Below are 23,749 nucleotides of genomic sequence, written 5' to 3'. Positions count from 1 at the left end.
ACTGTACAACGATCTTCCTTATTTTATTTTTTTATTTTTTATATTTTTATTTAAATTGTTAATAATTTAAATAGTCACATATGAATCTGAAGGTAGGATAATTTAAAATTTATTTTTATAGATACGTCTCATATCTACTATCTTGCCATTCAAATTATTAGCAATAATCTTAAAGGTATATGCCTTATCCAAAACGAAAGGGGAAGATAGAGGGAAGGTTTAGTTATTAATTAAGCTAATAAAGTGTATGGATATAAATATTAAATACAAGATAAAAAATAATTAAAAAAAAAAAAAAAAAAAAAACAAAGGTAGGTGGATGGATGGATGGATGTTATTCTCTCTCAAAGTTATCTGCACTTGGGGGCTTTATTAATTGATTAAGCTAATGCTTTATTAATTAGGTAGTTCCAATTTGTATGCAATCTTTCTCAACCTAGCAATAATTTTAAAAGGGCAAACATCTAGGTAGGAGATAACTACAGATTTTGAGGGATTTGGTTTAGATTTGTTAAACAACTACAGCGCATCTTTTGTATTTTTTTAACCGTATAAATTTAATTTTAATTTTTTTTATGAGAAAAAAAGGGATAGAGTTTTCCTCCAAACTAGGTTGAAGGAACTTCCTTCAACCCAGTCTATAAAAATGACACGTGTCCAATTTTTTTAATAACATGTGAGATGCACATGAGTTTTTAATATTATTTATTCCAACTTTGTTTTTTCTATTAAAAAAATATATGCATCTCATATGTTCAAATGACCAAAGTTTTTTTCCAAATTAGGTTGGAGAAATTTCTTTCAACCTAGTTTATAAAAGTGACACATGTCTTTTTCCTTATATATGTAAACACAATGATCTAGTGGACTTATCTTGAAACTAATTTCAAGTATTGCCTAGTGGAATTTTAAATATCATTGTCTCGATGATTGCCTGAGTCAGTAGAGGGATATTTTTAATTTGTAGACTTTTTCCTCATGTCCATCCACTTGACATCCTTCAATTTTTTTATTTTATTTTTATTTTTTTTTTTAATTTTTTTATAATATAGATATCTTCTTTTAATTCACTATTAAGAAAAGTTGTTTTCGTCCCTAAGAGGTAGCTCAATTGGCTGGGATTACGCTTAATAAAGCGGAGGTCACTAGTTCAAATCTCCTTTCTCCCTCTTGTGTGGACATCCAAAAAAAAAAAAAAAAAGTCGTTTTCACATCCAACTGATGTAATTCCAAATCAGTTGATACAGATTCAACAACATAGTTTTGACCAGTGGGATCTTTTTCTTCCTTGGGACTCTTTGGACAGTTAAAAAAATTGCAGTTTTTTGCCCAAAAATTTTGATCCTTCTACCCTAGAACTTTCCCCTTCGTCTAAAAGATCTCGAAATCGTACATTTTGGTTGGGAATGATTCACCAACACCGTCAAAACCCAAAGGAGGAGTGGTTTCTCTCTTGTTGGGGAGAAAATTTACTGAATAAGGTCTCTTTAATGGATAGGAAAAAAAATTTCTCCAGTATTTTTCTTCCAATATATAGCGTCTTTTTAATATTTCAGCGTTAATGGCTTGCAAGATTTTCTATAGAACGATACTTGATTCCTCTGAATTTTTTGTTTTGTTTCCTTTCATGACCTAATGTTGGAGTAATGCTATAAGTCTCTCTTGTGTCACTCCAAAGATGATGTGGCTCTTAAAATGACCATTGGACTTGTGATGGATCATTATTGAATTTTGATCAAATGATGATTTTAAAAGTTACCTCATTTTTTAAGGATACAAGAGTGAGACTACCGTAGAAATGTAAATACCTTAAACTATGGTCTTCGGAAGTCTTCGGTTAGGGTGAAAATCCTCCACGTGGAGGACAATGAAAAAGAAGTCAACTCAAGTAGGTTTCTGACTTCCACTATACTCATAATAAAGTGTAATATAACTCTTCACCAAGAGTTATATTATCACTTTTAAAACCCTATATTTTCTTAACACGTACAGAGGACGGCTTGTGCAAACTATGAAATAAATAATCGATGGCGACATAGACAGGGTTAGTCATCAGACCTAACCGACGTTGCATTCGATCGTACAAACAAAAAAGAATCTCTGCAAAACTTGTTGTTTTACCAGAATTGTTTGGTCGGGTAGGTTTCGAAGATCGATATATATATATATGGAGCTTTGCATTCTGGGCAGATATAAAGTCGGTCGAAAGATTGGAAGCGGGGCTTTCGGGGAGATATTCCATGGTCTGTATATATATATATATGATCCTTTTCACACCACATGATTTAATTCTAATTCTGATTTGTTTGTTAATGGTTCCTTTTAACAGTTGATCTATTCCTGCGTACGTACAAGATACATAGACTCATTAATGATGGGATGTTTTGCATGCATGTTGCAGGTACTGACATCCGTACTGGTGAAAAGGTTGCCATAAAGTTTGTAAGTAAAATGCTGATATATATATATATATATATATATATATATATATTGAAAACTGTTTGTTTGTTGTTCACAGGGGAAAAACTTCACTTATCTTTTTTTATGTTCGGTACTTTTGTAATCATATTTTTAAAGTTTAAGAAGTTGCAACGACATGTTTTCATGTTTTAAAAGTTTGTAATGTCACACCTATATTTTGCAATCAAATGGTTAATATGCGAAAGGTTCTTTATATTACTGTGAAATTTATAAAAATACAAAATTATCTTAACTAAATAATTTAAAAAATGGCCGGAACAGCTTAACCCTTTTTTTTATTTTTATTTTTATTATTATTATTATTTTTTTAATATGGGTATTTTGTGCATTTTGACGTCCTCCGTTAGGATTTAACAAAAAACTTTTTAATATGGGTATTTTGTGCATTTTGGCTTCCTCCGTTAGGATTTAACAAAAAAACCCTAACTGGGATGTGACATTGCAAAATTTTTAAATATGAAAACCTGACATTGCAACTAAACATCATGGGTAAGTGAAGTATCCCATTAATAATACTAAAGGGGTTACACTTTCTTATCCTCAGGAATATGTCAAGACACAGCACCCGCAACTGATGTATGAATCACAAGTGTACAAAGTACTACATGGAGGAAGTATGCAAATTAACATTTGATATTTTGCCTGTTTAATTACTAGTTGATTGTATTCAATTTTTTTTTTTTTTGTATATGGTATTTTTTTTTTTGTTATCTTATTAGAAAATCATGTTCATTTGTAATAACTCCCTCGTTTGATGTCTAACAACTGCCATCTTTGGCAGCTGGAATTCCATATGTTCACTGTACTGGGATTGATGCAGATCATAATGTTCTTGTAATGGGGTTATTAGGACATAGCCTTGAAGAACTATTTAATTTTTGTGGCAAGAAATTGTCTTTGAAATCCGTTCTCATGCTTGCAGATCAGATGGTAAGGTTTGCTTGCATCCAATTTGTACAACTTTTTTAACATGTATTAATTCTAGTTTTTCTGGCCTGAAATTGGTGACTTTGATCTGCCTGTTGCTAGATTGACCGAATTGAATTTGTTCACTCCAAATCTTATCTGCATCGAGATATCAAGCCTTCCAATTTCCTTATGGGAAGGAGAAATCATGAGAATCATAAGGTTGATCAACATTTTAAATCGATTTTGAGATTTTTATACTTAATTTCAGGATATTGTTAATGTATTTATTGAGTTTTTTTTTCTAATATTATTCGCATCTAGGTGTTCATCATCGACTTCGGTCTGGCGATCAAATATAGAAATCCTTCATCACATCAACACATTCATTACAGGTTTGTGGAGCATTGATTTCAATATTACTGGATAAGCTTGTCTGATGTTCATCAAAAAGGCTTGGAAGGGCTTTGCATTTATTTCATTATCTGCTTGATATGGAATGTATGGCAAATATGTATTCTTCTGACATTCTTTGTCTAACATTGTCCACATACTACTCAGAGAAAGTAAGAATTTTGTTGGAACAAGAAGATTTGCTAGCAGAAATACTCATCTTGGAATTCGTATGTTCCATTTCTTTTCAATAGTGTATTTGCTAGCATGGGTTTGATCCCTATTTGGGATTTTTAATAAGTTTCTTAATTTGTTAAAACTTGTAGAACAAAGCCGGAGGGATGATTTAGAATCTCTTGGATATGTTCTCATATATTTCCTAAGGGGAAGGTAAAAATACTCCATGCACTTTTAATTGTGTATGCTCTATATTGCATAGTTTGGAGTCCTTTGGACCATTATGCTGATATTTTCTCGTTTCTGGCAGCCTTCCTTGGCAGGTTAAAGAAGAGAATTCAAAACAAAAGGAGGAAATGGTTAAAAATTTGAAGGTTTCCACTTCTATTGAGGTATAATTTTGAGAAATAGCTTGTGAATATCTGCTCTTCACACTTCTAATTACAATATTTCTTTAGTAGTAGAATGTTTTCTGATTTTTCTGCAGGGCTTATGTCACGGTTGCCCCATAGAATTTGAGTCCTACTTTCACTACTGTCGCTCACTTCACTTTGACAGCAATCCAGATTATGGTTATCTGAAAAGAATGTTCAGACATCTTTTTTCTCGTGAAGGTTTCTATACCATTTCCTTGCTTTTTCTGTAAAGTACAAATAAGATGGATAGATGTAATTATTTAACACAAACTATATACATATATGTTCAATTCCTTCCTCCAGGATTTAAAATGGATTATGTGTTTGACTGGACCATATTGAAGCACCAACAGTCGGTGCAAAGCAGCAGCATAGCAAGGCCATTAATCAGTGCTGGAGTCTTTCCAGCAGAGAAGAGTGTTGCAAAGGTTTCAGAAGTAGCTCTAGGTGCTAAGGTAGTTTATAGTTTCTTTGACAATTATGACATTTGAATTTTTATATGCATCATAGATTCATAGGCATGGTTTTCATTTCCCAAAATTTAAAACAGAAAAGAAATTCTCCTAAACTGCCTTACAAAGACACTTCCTTCAATAAGTTATTTGCCACCACTAATTATGATCAATTGGCTGTGTGTACTGAGTTATAGAAAATTCTTCTCCAGGATAGAAGAAAACTTCTTATAAACAAAACCGAACCAAAACACCTTAAGAGTTTCTATTATAGCAAGGAGATTAGAGTTCTTTTTCTGCAGAAAAGCAGAACCTAATAAACACGAATTTTAAACAATGTAGACGGATCTCAAAAGTGATAGAAGAAGAGTAGTTTTTTCAGTATAAAAAACTGGTCTATAGGCGGTAATCGCTCCGAGCTCATTCATGCCAAGTGTGCCATCAAGGCGCCACTAGCGCCCTATAGCCTACTGGCACATGCACGTGCTGCTTCGCAACGTATTAGAGCATACAAACAAGTGTAAACACTTAAGTATTGCTTTAAAGCAATAGGTTGGTGTGAGTTAGCATTAATAAATGCTTTCCTTATCTTCTCTCTTTCTCATGTGGGACTCCTTTTCTAAGACTCATATATGCCTTCCATTCTAAAATTTTCCTTAAACAAAGACATACATATATAATTATATTGATTTTGAAAACACTCTTTTAACACTGAATTGAGACCAATGAGTCAAGATGTTTATTTGATGTGGCAAGCCAAATGCAAGTAGTTGGATTAAGATAGGTACAATTTTTTTTTGAGTTCCCTGGTGATGCTTATTATTGTGTGCTACTTCTATAGATTTTTTGTTGAACCTCAATTTTCTCCATGGTTGACAAGGCCATGAACCTTAATTTATCTCACTCTGAGATGGTTGGACCTATACAGTTTTCTAGCTTGAAACTAATGGAGCAACCAAGGGATTGGCCAAGGCAAGCTTCTGCCTCTAATAGAAGGAATGCTGCTCCAGTACCAGATAAATCAAGTCCCTTTTGTGCTCAAACCATCAAAGCTGTCCAGAAGATAGAAACTCAGCAGAGAAACTCTCCCAGATTCTTGATGCCAAGGGCACATCTTCCAGCAGAAAGGGTTCAAAAACATGAGCCTATTATTATTTCCTTGAGGGCCATATACCAAAACAATGATGAGAAATGTTAGCATTAGCTTTGTGGGAAGCTGTTTGACATATCCCATTTTCCTCTCGTGTAAATCGTAATTTGTCATAGTACTGTTACATCTTAAGCTAAAGTTCAGCTTCTATTAGCATATATGGCTAAGGACTTCTATTAGCATTCTTTTCTAATCACTCTTCATAATTTTCTGATGAGCTTATGAATTCTAAATTATATTGCTCACCAAGTACTAAGAAATCCAGAGCCATTGGTTTTACTCCAAACAACCTTAATGTTTGTACAATGCTCAGAATATAATCATGAATTCTGAATCTCTGATGGAAGTTTGGTTCTTCTTTACTAAAATGAAATTCTGAGTTGATATAATACCATAAGTTGGAATACTTCAGCTTTGCAAAATGTTCCTCTCAATCTGGTGGGAGAATGTATTGATTATAAATATCATATTTAGTGCAATGAATCATACTAAAATTACCAATCATACCCCCAAACAAGGCCATTTTTACCATTCTGAAAAATAGTTTGTACTTACTGTCTTTTAGCATTTTAAAACAGCCGCATTCATTTGATATGAAAGAAAAAAACTGTCTAAAAATTAGATATTCGCATCAATAAATTCTTCTCCCATTTCTTGATTTTCCTTATTCTTCTTTCATTTTCTTTGTTGGGTAGCATCTGTATCTGGTTCGTTGAATGAGCCTTGCCTAGACAAAGAAAACATACTCGGGGTCTTAGGGTGGTATGTTGAGATTCTGTTTCCCTTACCATCATAAACAGCAGCGTCATCCTCGTCCGGCACTTTACATTTTTCTCCTAATATAATTGCTTTCTTCCAAATGGAGTCTTCTGGGTTGAACTTCCCTTTCCTTCGCCGATGATTTTCATCTCTTTTAGCCATTGACATGCTTCTTGATAATTTCATGCTTAAGCTCATGGTCATTTTTCGGTCAGACGCGGACTTTGTCAAGCGATTGGAAGAGTTAGTCTCTTCCATTTGTTTCATCGCAGGTGGAAGTGGCAGCTTCTTATCTTGTGTTTCTTTGTTATCCGTGGAAGCCATTGGCTCTAGTGGCTCCGCAGGTTTTGGAGGAGTTAGAAGAGATGTCATTGTCGTTGTCATTGTAGTTGCTGCTGAATTAAACCCACCTGACTTCTCTGTTGCTTTTGGAGAAGGAGATGGTGATGATCTTTTCCGAGACCGAACTCCACACAGAGCTGCGATCATAGCAATTGTTGCGGCCAACCCCACGGCAAGGAGTGAAAATGAGAGCTCCGGAGGCCTTAACGGGTTCTCATTCGTAGGGATTCTCCTCCCCATGACTGAAACATCCAAAAATAAGGTGAGGAGTTTTGATCTCTGCTTCTCTCTCACTCTGTTTCTCTTACTCTGTTTCTCTCACTCTGTTTCTTCTCTGTTCTCTTCTATTTCTACTTGATTTATTCTATCTTGGTTTGATGTTGGAAAATGGTGCCAGCCACAATGCTCTGTTTCGATCTTGGTGAAGGAAAAAGGAGTCCCAAGATGAAACAGGTGTTTTGGTTTCTTGGAGTATCCGAAATGAATTGCTTGAAGCTAGGAATTGAGAGGATGGAAGCAGAGGTGAGGAGGCAGAGTTACTATTATGAGGCTTCTCAGGGCCACCTATTTTGGGCTAAAGCAATCACTTGATGGTTAAGTTGGTTACACTTTTGTCTAAATATATCTCCAGAAATAGTTAGGCAAAAACAGTCGAAACACTGAATTCTCAATAGCAATTCTGACATAGCGGGTAGCAAAAGAAGAAGAAGAAAAAAAAAACGTGCAGAAGCTTCTACATCTTCAGAACAAAGAAATCCAACGAACTCAAACTTTGACAAGACTGATGAAATTGATTCTAAATTCAACGTGTCCTCAACATCACACCAACTGTGTTGGGGATAAAATATCCCCAAGGGTCCCACTAGGCGTGCCAGAGGCCCCTCTGACGTCTAGCGCCACGTCAGTTGGGGATAAAGTATTCCCGTGGGTCCTCTAGTCGATTTGGCAGATGCAGGTACAGTTAAAAATGGGACAAACCCCGAATTTTACGGGATAAGCACATTAAGTCTTAACATACGATAAAAATTTTAACCTTTCTCTTTCTTCATGAGCAACTGCCTAGAAAATTATATAAAAGGGAGTTCTCTCTCTTACATAAAGCTGAGCATCGGTTGGTAATGTCGATTTTGGTAAAAAAATTTTATTTTCGCCTTTTGAACCGACAATGTTAGTAAAGTCGGTTATTTTACTGACTTATTCCATCAAATTTTATTTTATTTCGTATTTTAAACCGAATGGCGGTCGGTAAAATCGGTGTCGATCGAAAGTCTGTAAAGTCAGTGTCGATAATGTCGGTATGTGGAAAAGTTGCAAATTTGTCGGTAAAGTCGGTCGGTAAAATCAGTTTGGTTAAAAAACCTCTTCTGCCACCAAACTGAAAATTTCGGAATAAACAAAATCATGTCGCCTATTGTCCGTCATCTAGTTGGTAACGGTTGGTGTCGGTCGAAATTAGTAGAAAGTCAGTCGGAAGTCAGTTAGTCGGTAATTTGCTCAGCCCTACTCCTACATGCTAGTTCTCTCAAGAATCCAAGCCATTATTTCACACTCCAAAACACGCATGCTAACTTAAGCATCAAAATATTTTTAGCTCCGGCCGAGAACTTCCTAACTCCCAGGCACCACCATTCTCACACTAGGGTGACCCCCATCTTAGTCCAGCCATGCAGTAGCCCTTGCGGTAGTTTGTTCCAACTCAAAAATTTCCCGAACAAACAGTAACTTAAATAATACAATTATACAGATCTAAAATGGTAAACTAATCTCCTAAAAAATATTGGCTACGTAAGGTAAGGTAAGGTAAAGATAAGATACGTTTAAAGAGTGGAATTGTGAAAATGTGTTGTTAAGAGGCCAAGGGACCTCTATATCAGCTTTTGCAGCAAAGCCACTGTCCTTTGTGGCCCTTTCTCGGCCTGAGGGCCAAGATCTTATTGGACCTGCCTTTGGGCTATTTTCATATCCCATCACTATATGGGCTAAGTTGAGAGTCTTTTTTTTTTTTTTTTAATTTTTTAATTATTTTTTATTAGATTTCTGTTTGTATTAACATAAAACTCTGTAATCTTTTGACTATAAATGAAAATCTTATCTTAGCCATATATATATATATATTTTTTTTGTTTTGAGAAAACTGAATAAGAAATAGACCAATTTACGATCTCTTGTTTATTTTCCACGCATTCAATAATAAATTTATATAAAAGATGGACAAGAAATTTATGTCGCCCCGGCCGGATGAGGAAAATAGGTCCATATAGCGGAAATGTGAAGTACTTTTTAGATCCGATCAAATATGGGCTGGGCCCAAAGAAAAATTTATGCTTTCTTTTCCACTTCCAAAAAAGAGAAGAAAATGACAATTTCCTTCCTTCATATATAAATATATAGGCTCCAATCCATTTAGCAAATGGCTTAATTGGTAGGTGGTTTTTGATCCATTGCCAAATGGGGGACATACATTTAGTTTGATGTCACCTAGTTTTTGCCACTTTTGTAGTGAAGTAGCATCTTCTCTTTAGAAGACGAAGGTCGAAGGTATCCCGTGAGAGAAAAGTACTTGGTGGTGGTGGTGAATGAGAAAAGTACTCTGTTATCAGATTCACCCCTTTATTGCCATGTGTAAAGTAAGAGGGAAAAACAAAAAAAAAAAACAAACAAACATAAAAGATAACAAGTACTTTTTGTACATATTATAAGAAAATAATATATATTATCATATTCATAGGCAATGATGGAATAAGAGAACAAACATATTCAATTCAAAAAACTAGTGTTATTTATTATACTCATTTTCATAGGTAAATAAAACAAAACAAAAAACAAAAAATCTTAAAATATGCTGCGTATATCATAAGCGGTAATAAACTATGCCTTTCTTCTTGTTGGGTTACTTGGGTACAATTTAACGAGCCTTTTTTTATTTTTTTTGATGTGTCCGCACAAAAGAAAAAAATAAAAAAATTGAAGAAAGAAGATTTGAACTAGTAATTTTAGGCATTGTTACTATAATTTTATTGTAAAAAAACATTTACCGGCATTGTTGAAAAAGTAGGAGAAGATTGTAGGGCGAGTTAAGGACAATCAATGCTTTTAGAATTCTATAAATTTTGTTGTGTCAAGTCCAACGTGAAAGTAACCTTGTCTTCTCTTTGGTGAGAGACCCATTACTCCTAATAAAGTTATTCTTTCTTTTTGGACTTGACACAACAAAACACTTGCTCAGGTAAAAAAAAAAAAAAATACATTGAATTCTTTTTACTGCTCCATAAAATTAGTTTATTATTTATTTGGTTATTTTTTAGATTTTTTTTTTTTTTTTAATTTTAATTTTTAGGATAGTAGACCATATAGCCGACAGAAAGACGTTGGATTAGAAAGGAAATGGAAGCATGTGGGCTTCTCGTGCTTCCATTCACCAAATATATAAGACCCATATAATTTCTCGAATTCAATTGCTTTTCTCATCAATTTAGAATCAACCCAGATTGTATTTTGAAGTCTTTTTATAGCTTTCTTTTGTTTTTTGGCGACATTGATTATTATAAGTTGAAGGTCTTTGCAATTAAAGTAATATATTTATTACTGCGTAACAAGTTTGCCTTTTTGTTTTGATTTGTTTCTTTCAATGGTTTGGGATTGAATTGAAAAAAAAAAAAAAAAACAAAACAAAAAGAGAAGCAATCGTGAATGGAAGAAGGCAACCCAAGAAGCAAGTTCAAGAGGGTCTGTGTATTCTGTGGGAGCAACCCTGGCCACAGAAAAGTCTTCAGTGATGCTGCTCTTGAATTGGGCAATGAACTGGTTTGTTTGTTTCTTTTGTTTCTCTCTTTCTTTCTCTTTCTCTTCTTCAGGATAGTGCAGTCTCAAAAGCTTTGGTATATTTTCTCAAAACGTCTTCGTTTCGATGATATTGTATTCATCTATAGGTTATGCGCTGAACTGGGAATGTTTTTAGGATATTGGAACTGTACTTTGGTTTTTGGGATTTGGCCTCAAAATGAATTCTTTGTGAAATGATAGTTTGATGTGTTCGGTTGGTTCTGTTTGGTAATGAGACTTGTATTGGGTGTTGGTTTCTGCTAAAAGAACATTAATTTGATTAATACATTGATGAGTTGGGAATTGTGCTTTTCATGTACTGAACTGGGCATATGGGGATGGTTTTGTGTTTTTGCTTACTATCCTTGATTGGATTAGTCTTGAAGGATTGTTTGTGGTTGGTGTTAACAGGTGAAGAGGAAGATAGACTTGGTGTATGGTGGGGGAAGTGTGGGGTTGATGGGTTTGATATCCCAGAAAGTGTATGATGGAGGTTGCCATGTTCTCGGGTACAGCTAAGAAACATGTCTCCTATGTTACATTGTTTGTGTCTTTCATTAATAATCCTGGCATTTAATGCAGGATAGGTTTTCTTTGATCAAATTCAAATTACATCACTTGCGAAATTCTTAAGTGTGTTTCATGTATATGCAGGATCATTCCAAGAGCTCTCATGCCTCTTGAGGTATCTGTTCTCTTTATCTGTTTATGTATTTATTAAACTACAATGCATAATCCCCTTCTTTGTTTTTTTATTTCTTAAACTACTTGCCACTGTTAGTTTGCAAATTCATCTTGTTCTTGCTTGAGATTATTTTGATGCTGGCATAGATTCTTTGATTCCCCTGTTTTTACTTTTTAATTTATTCTTAATTACAATGCGTTGTCTTTCATTTTTTCAGTGTGTATTACATGAGATTTCAATTCTTAGCAGCTGTAATTAGGGGGAGAAAATTTGATTGGGTGTCCAATATGATATAAGTTCTAGTCCTCTGCTTTGGGAAGTACTTATAATGTTGGTAGTTGAAAACATGTTCACCTGCTCATTAGTAAATTGTGGACAACACTGACAGATATCTGGTCAAACTGTTGGAGAAGTAAGAACTGTTTCAGACATGCATGAACGTAAAGCTGCGATGGCTCAAGAAGCTGATGCCTTTATTGCTCTTCCTGGTAATCATCTGGGAAATTCTCACCAATATTCATTCACAAGGAAACAATCAATCACCTTGAGTGTCTTATTCCTTGAAACTGTTGAGATCTTCCTTTATAAACTCGAAATTGTTATTCTTGGAGTAGTACTACAAACATATCTTTTTCTGTTTTTGATGGTTTTTAGGAGGATATGGAACCATGGAAGAACTGTTGGAGATGATAACATGGGCCCAACTTGGAATTCATAAAAAACCGGTAACCTATCAATTTCATATTTAAAGATCCAAAAAGTAGGATATTGCCAAGGTTGTAACTGGATATTAATTTCTAAAGGTTGGTCTGCTAAATGTTGATGGGTACTATAATTGCTTGCTGGCATTATTTGACAATGGGGTTGAAGAAGGATTCATCAAGCCAGGCGCTCGGCGTATAGTCCTTTCCGCTCCAACTGCCAAAGAACTAATGACTAAGATGGAGGTATCCTTATAAGTTTACTAATTTTTTTCCCTCATAATCAATTGGTCTTGGTGGAAGGAAACATTTTCTTTCTTATTTTTCAAAGAAAAAAAATGAGAGAGAAAGAGATATAAATGCAAGGTTAGCTTCTAAATAGCAGTTACAGTTCTGATGTGTATTCTTTTCTTCACCACAGTGGAAAAGATGGATAAAGCTTCACCAGATTTCTGAAATTATGGAAAATTTTAAATTACTATCTAAAAAATGGCAAAGCTGCCAATAACATGGATGAGCTTGTGGAGCTCTTGAAAACATTATTACAAAAGCTTGCCTGCCTATCACATGGATTTGGCTCATGTTAATTAATGGGATTATGGGAGTCACCAATTGAAAAACCAATTCAAATGAGCTTGGACATATGAATCTTCTATGCCTGCTGATATGGCCACCTCTTTTTGGTTGCCATATTGCAAGTAAGAAGAATAGATGAGAGCACATTTCATAGATCTCACTTTCCTTTTTGGCCCCATCTTTGTCTTTTCATATCAATAGAAGCCTTATTGGCATGGTAAACATCCTCTTAGCAGGCTTACAGGAAATTTTACTTCAATCTTTTTTTGACAGGGAGATGATAGAGTGTAAATTTCACTATATCATCATCTAATTCTTTGATATCCTTTTGCAGCAATACACTCCTTTCCAAGAACACGTTGCCTCTCATGAAAGCTGGCAGATGGAGCAACTTGGCAATTATCCGGGAAAAGAAAATGCACAGTGATTGTTGGTGGTAGATCTTTCTCCTAAATTGATTCCTGATGTGATTCATCATCATTTAAGTGGAAGAATCTATATAGATGGGGCCATATATTGAACATTACTATGTACTTTTGTCGTTCTTTCTCTTTGAATTGTAGTAACTTTTTCCCCTGTTGTCTTATGACATACATTGGTTTGTGGTCAGTTGGAACACTATTCTGTAGTCATATCTCGTTGTTACCACTTGTAAAGGGCAAATTAAGATACTTTGAAATGGGAAGAGACCATATGCAGTAGTACAGAATCTTCTATTAAGTGCTGAGAGGTCCCACAGTGTAGTGGGTTAATTGGACTAGATAGGTGATTTGAGGACATCTTGGACTTTTGGGGAAGCTATTGATTCCGAGCAACCAAACATGATTTCATCATCAAATCCGCTCATGATATCATCAAAGGAACTACCATTCTTAAAAACTTATGAAAATGAGTTTATTACTGCCTATTTACAGCTTGATCCTGCAGCATTCCTCAATGGGTGCTGCAATTTTACCATTGATTTAGCTATAGAAATTTAGTTATGTTTATTTCTTTAGTTCATATCATAATTTAGTAAGTTCAAACAATTTCAGTAGAAGATAGTCCCACCTACTACCTTTCCAAAGTTAGAAGAGGGCCGACATAGAGTTTGACACAGAAAAGTATTCTTCTCCCCTTCCCACTTCCTTTTCTCTCTCATTTAGCTTCCTTAGTCCCTCCTTCCACAGAAATTTAATAAGCAAAATTCCTGGCAAACTATGACATAAATGTTCATGCAAGTTTGGGGCTGGACCATATATATTCCAGTATGAGAAATATAGGCAACCTTCTTCTTCTTTTTTTTTTTTTTTCTAAAAATTCCAAGCGTTTAGTCCCTACCAACTTTTGAAGGGAAAAAAATTATGGCCTCGTTGCTCACGCATTCTTTGTTTTTTTCTTTCTACAAAAAAAGTAAAAACATTAACTTTAAACCAAAAAAACTCAAAACTACTTTTATTTGTATGTCATATTAAAATACTTTTTCAACTAAAAAGCAAAAAGTACTTTCTAAAAAACGTTACCAAACGAACCCGTAGTGACGCCGGATATTGAGAAAGAAGATGTAATTTTCCATTATGACTAAATGAGTGAGTTGGGAACAAGCAAGAGTTTATTTGTTAAGTCATTAATCAGTGACAGGCCCCGCATAGATGAGAAATTGAAAACATGCTGGATTTTGACAGCCTTTAGTTATCTTGAGGTACAAGTCATAATTTGAAGACATGAATACCAGTTGTTCTCCAGGAGATGGCTACCCCACCCCCACGGCCCTACTCTCTCTCTCTCTCTCTTTCTCTCTCTCAGATTCCCTTGCATGTCAGTTATTTTGCTAATAAAAGGAAGGAATACACATCCCTAGGGAGTGAAAAATTGGTGTTGAGATTATAGAACTTGCCTAAAAGTAGAATAGCAGAGCAGTGCCACAGGAAATGACTCGTCCCAGATCACAGGAACCTTACTGTATGCAGCTTTATAAAGTGAGCTTGGCATTATATGAAGATGCCAAGCTGCAACTCACATGGATTTCTCAAGGGATCACCAAGGAAGGGTCCTGATGTCGTGGGAATCTTCTCTCTGATGAGTCTAGTTATGGGGTTGGCTGATGCTGTCAACTTTTCCCTTAAGTAGGGCTACAAATAGGCCACTTCTTTTTGAGTGATGCTATCAATACAAGTTGTTTTTTCACTGCAAAGAAAATGCTACACGACTTCTCTCTTTTACAAATATAATTAAAAAATATTGTAGTGAATATCTGACGTGACAACTGTTGCGTTAAGAAGTAAGCAATTGAGAGCGTAAAATAAAAAGATTTTGCAACATTTCTCCTTACCACAGTGTGCTAATTCTCTGATGTGAATTTGAGGATATCTCTAGGATTCTAAAATGGGTTTCGTTCTGCAGAATGGATTTTTCACTGGTGGTGGGCTTTTAGTCCTGTTGATGGTGGACCTCCTGATCCGGTAATGTCATGAATATGAGGTGAAGGTGGACATGGGTGTTGCCGCTCTTGGGGAGAGGTCCCTATTCTTTCCTTATCCTAATTGGGGTTTCTGTAACATTGAAAGCCATCAACTGTTTAACAGACATAACATGAAGTGACTGCAGAGGTATGTGAGTCATATGGGGGGTCCTCCATAACTTTTTAACTTAAAATTAGGTCTTGTTTCTCAGACCTTGTCCATTTCAGGTTCTTGTCCTTGTCACCATCATTCTGCCGTCTATAATGGCAATGGCAATGTCTAAATCTTTAACAGAAACAAGTAAAAAAAGGGAAGACAAGAGCCAGACAGAGTGAAAAAAAAAAAAAAAAAAAAGGTGAAAAATTTCAAGCTTGTAATATCTAAGACTGGTAATGGAGCCACACTTCTAAGGTGATGTCCCCAGGACCCCAGCACAACTTCTCCAACAACCATAATTTTACTTTTTAGAATAAATCATGATTGGATTTTGAATTTAATGGTGATTTTCAGTACTATGTCCAAGAATGTGCACTTGAAAGTGTGAAAGTGTATATAACATTTCTCTTATTTATTTATTTTACTTGAGATATGAGAGCAAAAGTGTTACAAGGGTAGATCTTTTATGCTATATACATTTTTTTTTTTAAAAAAAAAAAAATGGGGAGGTGGAAGGCAAGAATGCTTTTAGAGAAAAGAGTGCAAGCGACTGCTCTAATAAGATGGTGGATGCAAAATTACAATTGAATTTGTGATAAATTACTATTGGATTTTAATTCTATAGTAATTTTAAAAGTTACATCAATTTTGAAATGACACAAGGGAAACATACATAAGGATCACATTTAGCATTACTCTATCCGGATTAATTTATGATAAAGACTCGGGTTGAGGGAAAAGAGCTTTCTAGGCCCAAAGATGATCTAGGTTAATTTTTTTTGACCTGATCATCAACAAGCTTAAGATCACAAAAGAGAAGTTTTCATGTATCACTTTATTTCTGGTAAGCTATATAAGATCGAGAGCATTTGTAACATATACCCAATCAACATTAATAGGTGCATTGCCCCAAAATAAGAGAGTCTAGGGGCCAAAAGGATATTCTCCAAATTACTCTAACAAAATGACAAGATAGAAAAATATGTTCAAGAGTCTTGAGTCTAGCATGCATTTTTAGCTTCTAGAGTTGTTTCTACTCCTTTGGGAAAATAGGATTATAGAAGGCACTAGAATGCCCAATAGTAACCTCATTGGTAAATTTAATTGATAATTTTCCAAATTTCTCTGCAAGCCATGAAAGCTTATCTTTTCACCTAGGTTTTGGGGGAGAGGGATGTTTATGATGCAATTTGCACTATATTGATCAAAGATGGAGAGAATAAATGTTTGGTTCCATTTCATAAGGGAGGCCTAGTGCCCAAGGAGAATTCTAGATTGGTAGGGAGAGGCCATAGTTGACTTGGAAGCATATTTGCTTTTCTATGATAATTTGGCTCTTGATAATACTTTTTAACAACCAAGAAGCATTAATGGCGTTGGTTGATCCTTGGAGAAAGTTGGAGCCACTTGGAGGAAAGGGCCTGGACCCACAAGTTGTCATAGTTAGAAGTCAGGTTCCAACAAAGTTTGGAAATAACCCATGATATGAATTCCCAACCCTACTCTATCTATGGGTGTGCAAATAAAACTCTAGACCTTAAGAGATAAGTTGTGTGGGTTTTTTTTTGCCTCCTAAAATTCCCCACTAGAAGTTCTTGAAGAGAAATTCTAATTTATTACAAACTAATTTGATTGGCAAAAAAGTGCTCATACAATATGATAATATGGCTGAAGCTGCTAACCTAAAAAGGATTAGAGGGTTTGCTTGGGATGGTGTTATGACTTTCCAACAAGATATTCTACAATGCTCGTTAGAAATAATATCCTCAAAGGCTTCCTTTTTTAATCACACTAGAAAAATGGGAAGGCAAAGAAATCAGGGTTTAGATGGAGTTGTATGAACTATGAAGCTTAAGAACATTCAACACCGAGTTAATGGGTTTGGCTTAGAGTTTCTTCTTTTCTTTTTTTAGGGGGGAGTGAAATTTCATTAGTACAAGAAGGAAACATATAAAAGGAGGAGGTGAAGGACCAAAAAAGACCACAGTACAAACATTATAGTGCAAAAATACAACCTAACAATATTTGAGAATGTGCCAAATAAATGACTTGGCCTACAGTCCAAGAAAGAGGTCGCTAAAAACAATGATTTTAGACGCAGTCCAATAGATGGGATAGGTTATCTGAACAGACACATATTGCAATTGCAATGAAGCTTGGAAGTCATAATGGAGAGGATAAAATTAATAATGGCTAGACCGGAGCCGCCTAAAATGAGTAATTAAAAAAGAGGAAATGGAGAGGAAGATGAGAGGGCAATGGTGTGGAAGAGGTCTCCACTCTCCTATCTGAACTCACTAAGGGAGAGGGAAGACTCCATGGGAGAAGCAGGGGCTGTCGGCCCTCCGGGAAGATAGAGGGCAAGGGAGATAGGCCGGTGGGCCTAAGAGCGTTTGGGTCTATTGAGTAAGTATGTTTCCAACTTTCAAAGTTTTTAATTGAGTGGATGAAAGACTTCCTGACCGAGCGGAGTATGTATCGAAATAGAGTAATGATATAAGGACTCTAGTTCTCCAAAATGTGATGTGGAATTTAAAATTACCAATAGATCAAAATTCAATAATAATCCTATCAAATTTAATGGTAATTTTAAAAGTCACGTCACAATTGAGAAAACTCTATTCCTCCTTATATCATTACTCATTCAGACAAGCTTTGATTGTGGAAGCTTCCTAACAATTTGTGCAGCCAACTATACATGATCTGTATGCTTTTTCGCCTAAAGTGGTTGAGAAAACAGAAAAAGAGACTACTTTTTGAATTTCTTCACTCATTCATGCACATAACATAAGGGCTTTTGCTCATTTCAAAGTACTTTACAGTAAAGATTAATTTTGTTGGAGATTATGACAGGTTCCAGAGTGTTGCATTCTGGTCTCTCACATGAATAATAGATTTCCCTTTCCCCCTTCCCCCACTTTGAGTAGGAAAAAAAAAAAACGCAGAAAGTCATTCTGAGAGTCATTTACATACAACCAAAGCCCTTTAACCATTCTATACAGTAACTAAGATCACCATCCTAAGTATACCAAAAAAAAAAAAAAAAAAAAAATTGACTGAATGGAATGTAGCCAAGAGTTTCAAACTACAAAGATTACAGAACAAATCAAGCAAAGCATGTCTTATAGAAGGAATGACCTAAAAAGCTCCACGCCCTCTTAAGACCAGTAAGCAGGACCGTATTAATCAACCCAACCTCAATCAAGATCTGAGTCATGGAGATACTTCTTGTCATCTACAACCCCCATCAACAAGAATCTTAACATGGACACATACGCAAAAATCCTCTCACTATTGTCAATTCAAGCCTTCTCTTTGGGAGAAGATGATATCAAATGATGCAATGTGGCTGCCTGGATAACAGCACTTGGGTTTGTATCCCTAACACGAACAGATCCAGAACGTCTAAGGCTGAAATTCCTGCCAACACCACTTTGTATAAAATGTTGTAATGGCCGTGGAAGGTGTCTCAGCAACCGTGTTGAACTCACTAGTAAAATCACGCCTATAATAATAAGTAACCTGCAGGAAAAAAAAAGAAAAAAAGTACACAGTAAAACAGTGAAAAACAAACATATGGCAAACAAGTCCTGAAAAGGAGCACTCAGATCTGCATACTCTTGTGGACTAGGTTTTGCAAATCGAGAATAAGGACTGAACTACTAACGGATCTTTTGACAAAAATGGGCATGACAATTAATTAAAATGACCAAATATTTCAGATTGCATACTTTTACTCAACTGGTTTAGACAGATAACTAATTTTGAGGAAAGGCCAGGTAAGATTTCTAAATTGAGATCAATTGACATGCAACATATATGAAGCTTTAAAAACGCATGCTTCAGGCCCAAAAACTATATTCAAGAAGCTTTCTTCTGTAAGCACATTTGAGTAAAAAAAAACACAGCCCACTATTCTCAATTACCATCCAAGCAGAAGTGAAACCCGAGCAGTTGGTGCTGTAGGTAATCGTTCACCTAACGCAAGCATGCCAGCAAGTACACCAGTAACAATTGATGCCACAGCAGCACATGTGGATACTACAATTGCTCTTCCATGTTTTAGACCGCGAGTCTATTAAAATAGAATGAACAAGTATATTATGACGATGCTTGTTTCTATAAATTTTTGACAAACACCCAGTAGTTTCAATAAAAATGGTTCCTTGTAAACAAAAGCACAAATATGAACAATGAAGAATATATAAGAGAACATCCTATCTGATTCTCTCCATTGCCATTTTTACAGGGAAAAAAAAATAAAAGAAGGGAAGACTCATTTAAAGTATGGATATGTTGGTAATTTGAAAGTTTCTATTTGGCTCAAGGTTAAATAACTAAGATGCAGGTCCATCGGCATATTAAAATGAAATAGTCAATTTAGTCAGCTGTTCAAATACCTGATAATAAAATCCTGTACCACTACAAGATACACTGATTGAAATGCATATAGGTACCAGCATCCTGTGGAAGCCCTGCTCCAAAAATACAAATCCCATCTTTGATATCACAGATGCCATCCTGCAATTAGATTTATTGACATTACTTGAAACATTTTAAATATCTACTTTTTCTTTAGGAATCAAGTTCTACTTTTTGTATATGTTCAACTTCATTTTAGAGATAAATTTGAACCTAGAACACTCAAGGTTCTACTTATCAATATTAGGATCTTGCACAGAATATGAATTATACTGATTCAACAGATACAGTAAGAACATAACAAGATCCTACTCATAAGATGCTATTTTTATATGCTGTGAAGCATCACACTATGATATAAGATGCATTTGTATATGTATAGTTGTCTATTTAAACAATGCTATAATCCAAATCGTGCTCTACCACATTATTAAATATACAGGCCCATGGGAAACCCAAATTCCTCGTTTTTTGGGGGAAGAACGGGGTGTACCTTTCAAATTTTCCAATAATTTAGCTCTGTCAAAATTCGACACAACAATTACAATTCAACATTGATATATAGAGTTTTATTGCAATAACTTCATCCAGAAATCAAAAGATGAGAGAGAAGTGAGGTCAAAGCTGAAAAGGAAGCAAATATAGGCAAAAAAAAATTAAGCTGGGAAGATATAGTACCCAAACAAAATGCCGGATTCCAAGCCATATATAATTTCTTCAACAACTTCATACTCCATCTGAATCAAAAGAAGTGGTGAGGGTGGGGGAAGAGCCATGCTTGATCAAACACTATCAGTAGTATTAAAAAGCAATGGCATAAATCTTACAAAGTGTCAACATAACTAAAGGGGAATTTACCATCTCCTGTTCTCTTCGTTGGCGTTTGTACATACGAAGCCATCCATTGAGAAGTACCTAAGTAAAAGGAGGCTTTATAATCATTACAAGTAAACACAACCATATGTGGAGTATATTATTATGACAAACCTGGTCAAATTGTGATGAAAAAGATAAATATAACAAGAATGGAGGTCTTCCACGCAACAAATAATGCATTAAAAACTAATTAGGTTCCTTCAAGTCCAGGTAGCTCAACATTGGTAACAGGAGTGAAGTATTCACAACACTGCGCTGTACCAAGTCAGCAACATTTAGAGCCAATGAAAGTAGGCCTCATTATGGAACGATCTACAACAATCAGTAATTCATAATCTTGATTCAATTGGAATAAGAGGAAACAGCTCTGTGGTTGCTTTCCAAATGAAGTAACGATGTTACTGCAGTGAATTCATTCTAGGTATCTGCATAGGGTTCATGAACAAAAATAAAAATCTAGTTTATGTTGAATGCTGAAAAGGGGTTTGTGCAGCCAACACCAAGTAGTCCGGATTTGAGGTTTTGTTTAGCTGCACAGTGCATATCTTCAAATTTGAAACATAATGTATAAACATGACCATGTTCCTCAGGCATGCTTTTTGGAGGTCCACATGCCAGGTGCCTAAGTGACCTGTACACTTTGGTACCAAATCCATGCACCAACTATGAATAAGGTAATACTACTATTGACATAAGGCCTTACAGCACTTTCATTCAGAAGAGGCTTTTTATGAAATCCAGAAAAGTTTCATCTAACTTTCACGTTTGCTCCAAAATCCGGTCATATGGACAGGAGTTGGTACACTCTTAAATGCCTATGGATATTTCTGACAAGAAAAACATATCAAAACTAAGATCAGATGGTGCGTAGGATAAGGTACCTACAAACAAGATGGCAGCAATGAATGCCAGCCACGGTAAATGAAGAATAGATATGGCAGTAGCCTCTTGCTCCTCACCTCCAGCGCCAACTCCTGTAGATACAAAACAAGCACAAATTATAACTCTAAATAGGTCAAGTCCAAAAAATCAAAAACTAATACTGAAAGCATTGAACTTTTATAATCACCTCAATATTTTGTTTAGAGAGACATTTTGATCCAAGCAGAGAAAAAAAAAAAAAAAACAAACTCGATGGTTTTGGAATAATAAAAAAGTGAAACCACAGAGAACAAGAATTCATTGCTATTCACACACTAGACAGGCCTCATGCTAAAACTTTTACACAGGAAAAGAGAAGAAGAAGCCTTTACTTCACATAATTATTGTAGGTCCGGATTCTAACATATATGAGTACCTACAAGATCAATTCCGCAATCAACAAAGATAATAATGAAGAGCTTAAATTACCTATTGTACCAATTCCGGCCAAAGTAATCCCCATCCAATCAATAGGATTCATGACTTCCTTCAGATAAAAGTGCGAAAAGATAGAAAGAATAGCAAGTCCGCAGCCAGAAACTGGCTGGATAACGGATACCTGAGAGGATATCATTACGAATTAAATCAACGTTAAAAAAAAATAATAATAATAAATAAATAAATAAGGGTCAAGACCAGCACAATATGCATCCAAAAATCAACCTTCAAGAGCACAGAAAGTAGTAAAGAAATCATCTTTGATATGTGGTAATACTTAAAAGGGCACCAGGACAAAAATTTGCAGATTATATATATATATTACATTGCAGATAAAATGATCCTTCTAATTTTATTTTTATTTATATATATTGCTTCATGTTTGTTGTGCATAGAGAAGTAACATAAATGCACTCACAGGAGCTTGAGATAGCGCCCTCAGCATCAAAATTGCCCCAAATATATCCATTAGAAAGCCAATCAACCAAGATTTGTTGAAAGCATATGCTCTTATCACCTACAAACACAAATAAGTTACAATATTCCGCATAAGAGGGGGAAAACAACAACCCAGGAAATTTTCAAGTAATCACGCTATTAAAGTCGAGCGCTTTTATCAGATTTTCGCTAAATTGCATATCTGGGTGAATAATGTTGTGGAATTGTACAAAACCAGTATAATCCGGATCAATTAATACGAAAAATGACAGAAATAAACAATGGAATGGCAAGAAAATGTAAATAAAGCGAAGAAAAAGGGCGAAAAGGATGGGGGGCGTACCTTGAGCTTGAAAGAGAGAGGAGGAAGAATGATGGTGCCCTTTTTCTGGAGGACCTTGCCGATGTTATTACCAGCGGTCGCCGCCAACGTCAAGCAGATCGATTCCCACATCTCTCTCTCTCCCTGAACAAAGCGATCGATTTGGGTCTTCAATGGATAATGGAATCGGGTTTCACCTAATCCGGTTGGTTGTGCGTTTGGGTGGTGACGTACGGGTAATCTTTTCTTTCTTTTTAACCTTTATAAAAAAATGTTAAAAAATTATCTTTTGATTTAGCCGATTTATATTTTTAACATCTCCATTTCCAATTCTTTTAACTTTAATTTAATGTTATTCCACTTTTATAATTCAAAATCTTCGTCATATTTTCCTTAAATTCATGCATTACATGGATTCAAGTCGGTTCAACTCGTGGGTTAATATGTTAAAAGTTAATTCCGACTCAACTCATTATATTTTTTTAACTTCGACATGATACATTGAAATAAGCCGATAACGCAACACGACTCCCCAACCACAACTAGTATAATAAACTGGTCGTGTTGAGATAACTCGACTTGACCCAACCCGACACAAATAACCCATTTAATAAGCGAGTCGTCTTAGATTGATCCAAACACAATCTCTTGGACCCGTTATTTGAAAATGAACTCTAATAATTTACATGAACAATCACAATCTTGTTCAATTAAAATTATGCTCATTCGAACAAGGAATTAGTAATGAAATAATTTTTTTCTTAAAAAAAAAAAAAAAAAAAAAGCATGGGTAGGGGCCGTACCCAACAACCTGCTGTCGTGCTGAGAAAGGAGGTTACCTTTGTGATGTGAAGGTGGAACCAACCGTTTGAAGG

The 23,749-nt window shown here is 35.3% G+C and overlaps 3 protein-coding genes across 3 annotated transcripts; 2 read left to right on the top strand and 1 right to left on the bottom strand.

Annotated features, from left to right (window-relative positions):
- The first annotated feature begins 2,161 nt into the window (after nucleotides 1-2,161).
- LOC132185116 (uncharacterized) lies at nucleotides 2,162-6,023 on the top strand. Its single transcript, XM_059598930.1, has 12 exons — nucleotides 2,162-2,243; nucleotides 2,402-2,442; nucleotides 3,026-3,095; nucleotides 3,263-3,411; nucleotides 3,511-3,609; nucleotides 3,712-3,782; nucleotides 3,949-4,010; nucleotides 4,107-4,170; nucleotides 4,268-4,349; nucleotides 4,445-4,571; nucleotides 4,677-4,828; nucleotides 5,754-6,023. Exons 1-12 carry the CDS (start codon nucleotides 2,168-2,170, stop codon nucleotides 6,021-6,023), a joined length of 1,263 nt encoding a protein of 420 aa, XP_059454913.1. The 5' UTR covers nucleotides 2,162-2,167.
- A 4,454-nt stretch (nucleotides 6,024-10,477) lies between these two features.
- On the top strand, nucleotides 10,478-13,552 carry LOC132183760 (cytokinin riboside 5'-monophosphate phosphoribohydrolase LOG8). Its single transcript, XM_059597172.1, has 7 exons — nucleotides 10,478-10,880; nucleotides 11,310-11,407; nucleotides 11,553-11,583; nucleotides 11,972-12,071; nucleotides 12,238-12,308; nucleotides 12,387-12,530; nucleotides 13,195-13,552. The coding sequence occupies exons 1-7, from the start codon at nucleotides 10,767-10,769 to the stop codon at nucleotides 13,285-13,287; spliced, it is 651 nt and encodes a 216-aa protein (XP_059453155.1). The 5' UTR covers nucleotides 10,478-10,766; the 3' UTR covers nucleotides 13,288-13,552.
- A 4,843-nt stretch (nucleotides 13,553-18,395) lies between these two features.
- Nucleotides 18,396-23,098, bottom strand: LOC132185848 (probable magnesium transporter NIPA9). Its single transcript, XM_059599645.1, has 9 exons — nucleotides 22,896-23,098; nucleotides 22,533-22,631; nucleotides 22,106-22,235; nucleotides 21,641-21,729; nucleotides 20,738-20,794; nucleotides 20,558-20,616; nucleotides 19,858-19,978; nucleotides 19,384-19,532; nucleotides 18,396-18,979 (listed from the first exon to the last, which is right to left on the bottom strand). The coding sequence occupies exons 1-9, from the start codon at nucleotides 23,004-23,006 to the stop codon at nucleotides 18,760-18,762; spliced, it is 1,035 nt and encodes a 344-aa protein (XP_059455628.1). The 5' UTR covers nucleotides 23,007-23,098; the 3' UTR covers nucleotides 18,396-18,759.
- Between the last annotated feature and the right edge of the window lie 651 nt (nucleotides 23,099-23,749).

This window comes from Corylus avellana, chromosome ca6 (assembly GCF_901000735.1).
Source record: "Corylus avellana chromosome ca6, CavTom2PMs-1.0".
Classification (NCBI taxonomy): domain Eukaryota; kingdom Viridiplantae; phylum Streptophyta; class Magnoliopsida; order Fagales; family Betulaceae; genus Corylus; species Corylus avellana.
Note: the sequence above shows the minus strand (reverse complement) of the source record. Positions and strands in the feature narration are given on the sequence as shown.